The sequence below is a fragment of the Gastrolobium bilobum genome, unplaced genomic scaffold, assembly GCF_033153095.1.
Source record: "Gastrolobium bilobum isolate Gb01-03AN ecotype WA unplaced genomic scaffold, APGP_CSIRO_Gbil_v1 utg4223, whole genome shotgun sequence".
In the NCBI taxonomy this organism is placed as follows: Eukaryota; Viridiplantae; Streptophyta; class Magnoliopsida; order Fabales; family Fabaceae; genus Gastrolobium; species Gastrolobium bilobum.
The window spans coordinates 54,330-60,821 of NW_026895490.1; the positions used below are offsets into that span (position 1 = coordinate 54,330).

The window sequence follows — 6,492 nt, forward strand, 5'->3', positions numbered from 1 at the left end:
AGAGTTATGTGTTAGGAAAAATGATTGTGTTATGTTATAGAGATTCGTTTTGCGTGCCGTAATTTTTTTTTTCTTCAAAACATGCGGGTCTCACAAAATGTTGTGTGTTTAGAAAAAAAATTGTTATCATGTTAAATAATGAATGCAAACCCCATTATAATTGTATGTTAAAATAATAAGAAAGACGTAGAAAATCCAAGAACCGGGTTGAATTCTCTAATATTAACTCTAATATTAGTCTAACAATTGTTCTTAATTGGACTAAAAGAAAGATCCTCTCAATCACACGTGGTATAAAGCAAGCAGGTCACACAAAACTCATGCGTATGGATCATTATTGTCTTTATCTCTGACTTTAAACTCAGATCACACAAAAATATTAGTATGTAGATTATTGCTGGTTATCTATTTAGAATCATTGTTTTAGAAGCTTCCCTGTTATAAGCACCAGTTTGGTTTTATATTTTACTTGAATTAATTTGAAAATAATAGGGGTTGAAAAATTGATATAAAATTTAGTCTAATTTTTTTATTAAAATGATAAATTGAAATTCCTTTTTAAATTTATTATAATTTCATTCCGCGCGGCAGAAGATATCATTTTTGGGTAGGGTCGAACTTAACTACTAAGCTTTGACTAGGAATTAATCTTATAGTTGACTTAAATAATTGAAGCTTATAGAGATATTCAGAGACCAACTCATCTCAAAAAAATAATTAGGGACAATATATCAAAACAAAAATATCATTTTTTTCTAAAGTGTTTTATTTAATTTGATCATTAATTATGTCACCACCTTCTCAATCTGAAAAGCTTTACTTCAGGTTTTTAAAAAAAAAAAAGGAAAAAAAAGAAGGAAAAAAAAAGCTTTCTCTCTAGTCTCTAGTTGGTTGATTGGTTTAAGGATAAATAGGGGAGGGGTGTTAGTAGGTATAGTTTCATAATTTTGAATTCTAACTATGCTAATTACTGTTTTATTATAATAATTTTCTTTATAATCCCGTCATATGTCCTACCTTATATTACAACAGAGAGATAAATTAGTTAAGATACACAAACTGACCCACGCACAACTTGTGATTTGAAAAAAAAATCCCATTTTATTAATTTTTATGTCTGACTACAAAATAATGTGTACCTAAAATTAAATAATATATATTTCTCTTGATTGGGTAGACTTATAGTTTATTGATTAAAATAATAATAATAATTGACGAATACTTACCCCCACAAAATAAATTATTTTGGATTCTAGCAAATATAAAATCAAATTCGAGACATGCCTAATAGTACTGGGACCATCTAGAAGTTGCAAATTAATGACATTTTAGAACAATAATAAATATACATACCCAAGCACACGTATAAATATCTTCGCTCAATATTATTTAATGTTCCCAATATTCACAAATCTACTGAATGGGTGAAGACTGAAGAGGGAAACACATGAATAAAAACTCGAAATTGGAATCTGAAAATTAACTGCATGACGTATCCTAATTATACATGTCACTTCATGTTTGTTTTATTTTTATAATTTTATTATCATTAATTATACCTAAAATTTTATATATCTTTTTTTAATATATATATATATATATATATATATATATATATATATATATATATCTTTATTTTAATTTTACCTCCGCACTAACACCGATTAAATCATCCACAATGACAAATGTTACTTAGGAGATAGGTGGAAAAAAAGAAGGGAAAAAAAAATTAATATTTAATATTTAACACACTGAGCTTCTAATTGAGCTGTGAAGTGCTAGAGTGAGGGGAGAGTGATTCAAGTAGAACATTTAAAAAAAATACATCATCTTAAAAATTTTAACATGTTTATAATGTCTAATGTGAAGACAACACATTATTTGTACTGACAGATGCTCAATTTGAACTTCCGCAACTCATAAAATATATATATATATATATATATATATATATATATATATATATATATATATATACCGCATATACCGCATTACATACCACCACGTCGAACAATTTTTTGGTACAACCAATGTACCCAACATTAGTATTAAAAAAAAAAAATTTGATGAGAAATACTTGAAAAAATATGAATTAAAGTGGAAGAAAACTTTTTTCTTTTAAAAAAAATGTACCGAAACGAGTACATCCGTTGCATAGAAGAAAATTTTCACTCTGTCCCCACTCGCTCACCCTTCTTATTGTAAATATATCTTGTCTCTCAAATAAATTTTAGGTGCCGATGTAGGTACATCATATTCAAAATTTCAAAAAAACATTAAACTTAAACGAAAATAAAAATTAAAAGTTGAATTCAAATGAATTTTTTTTTTCCACTTTTAGAAAAAAGCAGCACCCAAGGGGATACTCCGGTTTCACCTTAGAAATATTAATACCCCTCACCTCTTACACATTTTTATTTCCATATCACCATTACTTTCAATTTTTCCTCATTCTCAAACACCAGTCATAATTAATAATTACGTTAATTATCAATTTAGAAATAATCTTTATGCGAATCATTATTGTGTTACTTGAAAATAATTAATCACGTTTCAATCAACATAAGAAATTTTTAAATAATTTATTATAATTCAATCAGCATAATTATTATTTTTTAAATTTATTCACCTATTAATCGATTATTTCGCTCAGTGTTTTAAAACTCGGACCGGTCATCGAACCGGTCGAGGTACTGGGTCACTGGGTCACTGGTTCAACCGAGTTGACCGGTTTTACTATTCACATATTAAAAATATAAAAATATTACTTATATTAATAAAAATTCACATAAGAAAACTATCTATGAACTTCAAAAAATAAATTGGTTTTCAATGATAGCAAATATTATATACTTCTAAGCTTCTAGCTCTAGACCGTTGAGATGAGATCATGAGACCATCAGTGTCTATCACCACTTAACTTCATGAGATCATTATAAGATGCAACTAAATTACATAAACGAACTACACTAATCTAAAATACCTTGTTATTTTCACCTTACTTTTAATCATATTCATCATAAAATATAAATATGATTTAATTCAAGAGTTCTTATCAACAAAAAAAAAAAAGTTTACCAAAAAAAAAAAGAGAGAAGAAAATACCGGTTTAACCCGGGTCGCCGGGTTTCGACCAGGTCAACCGGTCCAATTCGAACTGACTGCATAACCGATCTAACTACCCGCTCGGACCAGAAAACCCACCGAGTTACCGAGTCCCGAATCGACCCGGCAGGTACGAGTCGGGTTTTAACTAATTTCGCTAGTCAAATTCGAAACAATCGATAAGTCCAAATACTGATTGAAATTTGTAATTATCTATATTTTGTTTTTCGAAACTTTCTTGTTTTAATTAGAAATTTTAATACTGATATGTAACGACATACATATTGTAATTCTTATACCAGATCAAATAAATATGTTAAAAACTCACTCTAAAATATTTTATTTTATTTTATTTTTCAAATTTACGGTATTTTGGTCAATCAACTAGAGTGAGGGAGTGTGTGAACATGAATCTAAAACAGAACATATATATATATATATATATGGGAAAAACATTTCTCAAGCTGCTTGAGATAAATTTATCTTCGGCCACCCCAAAACTACGTCGTTTTGATTATTTATTTCCTTATATGTATTTATTTACCTTTGAATGGTTATGATTCCCCTTTTCTCTCTCTTCCTTTATCACCATTGATCCATCTTTGTACGGTTATGATTTAGTAGCCGGATATAACTTTATCTCCGGCAGCTTGAGAAATGATAAGCCATATATATATATATATATATATATATATGGATTTACATTTTTGTTATTTCCAAAAAAAAAAAAAAAGATTTACATTGTTACCGCTGCTGCATGTGCAACTAGTGTCAAATACTATCCATATATATACTTAAAAGCATTAAATATGAAAAATCATAATCATACAAAAAATAAAAGCATTAAATAAGAATTATAATCATACATCTGTCATTGTTGTACGTAAAGCGATTGTATAAATAATTTTATCATATATATATATATATGGGGTAGGATCATTTGACACTAGTGTCACATTTAAAATTTGACACATCATCTTAGAGCCGTTAAATAAAAAAAGATCAATGATGTTACATGCTTACAAATCAAAGTCGTTGATCTTTTTTGATCTAAGGGCTCTCAGATTAAGTGTCAAACTTTAAATTTGACAATGGTGTCAAAGGATCTGCCTATATATATATATATATATATTTTAAATGACACACCTTACATCCTTTTACTCAAATAAATATGTGGGACCCACATTTTTTAAAAATTTCTCCCCCACTCCCCCCCATGATTTATCTCTTTCTCTCACTTAAAATGACACAACAACTTTATGTCCTTTAAAATGATACACACTTTCCTCTCTATATATATATAGGCAGGATCTTTTGACAGAGTGTCAAATACCTTATCTGAGAGCCCTCAGATCAACGAATCTGACTTGTAAGCATGTGACACTATCGATCGTTTTTTATCTAATGGCCTTCAGATGAGGTAGGATCCTTTGACACTGATGTCAAATTTGAAGTTTGACACCTCATCTGAGGGCCGTTAGATAAAAAAAAATCAATGGTGTCACATACTTACAAATCAAAGTCGTTGATCTTTTTTTATCTAATGACTCTCAGATAAGGTGTCAAAGTTTAAATTTGACACTGATGTTAAAGGATCCTATATATATATATATATATACACATAGAAAGAGAGAGAGAGAGAGTGGGAGAGATGGAGTGTAGCTTAGGTAATTATAATACCACTACCACAAGTCCACAACACCATAGAAAATCTCCATACACGGTTCTTTCTCTGCCAGCCTGTTTTTGTGAGCTATTTAGTGCCCTTGACACCTTCCTTCATCCTTCTCCGCCACCCTCCCTACCCCTTCCTCCCCTATATAAAAATTTATATTAAGAGTACTTGTGCATGTACCATAATCTTGATTCTTGAATATGCACTATATATATGATCTACACTACTAAAACAACCCATGATGTGGCTTTGAAAGCAGAGCCATTCGTGTGGGACTTCGTAGGGAAGGGGGGTCCTTACAATTAAAAGATAAGCCCCACGTTTTTCTTTCATTTCTTCCCCTTTTCTCTCTCTCTCTCTCTCTCTCTTTCTCCCCTTCACCCTCTCTACTAAAACCCCCCCCTCTTCCCTCCTCCATTCCACATTCACATCCTTCACTCTCCCTCTCTCACACACACTCTGTGTCATTGTCACACACCCCAAACACACTTACTCTCACAAAACCAAACATAGACATCAAACCAAAACAAAACAAACAAAAAAACCTTAACTTTCTGTTCCGTAAAACAAAAAAAGAACACAGCTTTTGAAGTGTGACAAGCAATGGCTGAGCCACTAAGCTCAGAAACAGAGACAAGAAGCACAAGTTGCACTTCACCTTCTTCATCTTCACCACCACCACCACAACCACCATCATCAAGTTCAAGAAAGCGTGCGAGAGATAGCAATAGCAATAGCAATAGCAATAGCAAGCACCCGGTTTACAGAGGGGTCCGAATGCGCACGTGGGGCAAATGGGTATCCGAAATTCGAGAGCCCAGAAAGAAGAACCGAATCTGGCTCGGTACATTCGCCACCGCAGAGATGGCGGCGCGTGCACACGACGTCGCCGCGCTCACCATAAAGGGCTCCTCAGCCATCCTCAACTTCCCCGAACTCGCCGGGTCACTGCCCCGACCCGCATCCAACTCGCCCCGGGACGTTCAAGCAGCCGCAGCCAAAGCCGCTTCCATGGAAGTTCATCTCACCCCTCCGTCGCCGGAGGATTCGTCTTCGTCGTCGTCGACGCCGGAGGATCTGGGTGAGATAGTGGAGCTTCCGCCGTTGGGAACCAGTTTCGAATCACCCGACCCGAGTAGAGAGTTCGTGTTTTTCGACCCGGTTGATGGGTGGCCCTATCCTCACCCGTGGTATCACGGCATTTATGATGACCAGGATAATGGTGGTTACTTTATTGGAGATATGAACAACATGATATCAATGCAAGACTCAGAGAGTATGGTTCTTTCATCGTGGCCTTAAGAGGAAGATTGTTCTTTGTTACAACACTAATGTTTAGTGTTTTCCCTTTGGAGTGTGATTTCTTTTTTTCCTTTTTCTTTTTTTTATGAATTACATAGTATTTATTACTTAACCTTCAATATGGGCCCTTTGGCAATTTTTCTTTCAAGGGCTAAATATATGTTTATATATAAATATATATATTTGTTTTCTTGTTTCTCAAGTTGCTACTTTCTGTTAGTTTAATTTACACTTCTCTCCCTCTCTCTCTCTCTTTTTTTTTTCTAGTGTTTTTGTTGTGATCCTCATCTTTGTTATTAGTTCTACACAATGTTATTGCACAACTGGTATTTGGTATGACAATAGTTGCTTGGAAATGGTAAAAATTGAATCTTCAATGATGCAATGATGTAAATGAAGTGAAATATACG

The 6,492-nt window shown here is 32.7% G+C and overlaps 1 protein-coding gene across 1 annotated transcript; it reads left to right on the forward strand.

Moving 5' to 3' along the window:
* The first annotated feature begins 5,383 nt into the window (after nucleotides 1-5,383).
* On the forward strand, nucleotides 5,384-6,119 carry LOC133313959 (ethylene-responsive transcription factor TINY-like). The gene has a single exon (XM_061515388.1). The coding sequence runs from the start codon at nucleotides 5,384-5,386 to the stop codon at nucleotides 6,080-6,082; it is 699 nt and encodes a 232-aa protein (XP_061371372.1). The 3' UTR covers nucleotides 6,083-6,119.
* The last annotated feature ends 373 nt before the right edge of the window (nucleotides 6,120-6,492 follow it).

Bases quoted from the DNA above. Each gene is read 5' to 3' on its own strand.
- LOC133313959 (XM_061515388.1), top strand. From the start codon at position 5,384: ATGGCTGAGCCACTAAGCTCAGAAACAGAGACAAGAAGCACAAGTTGC.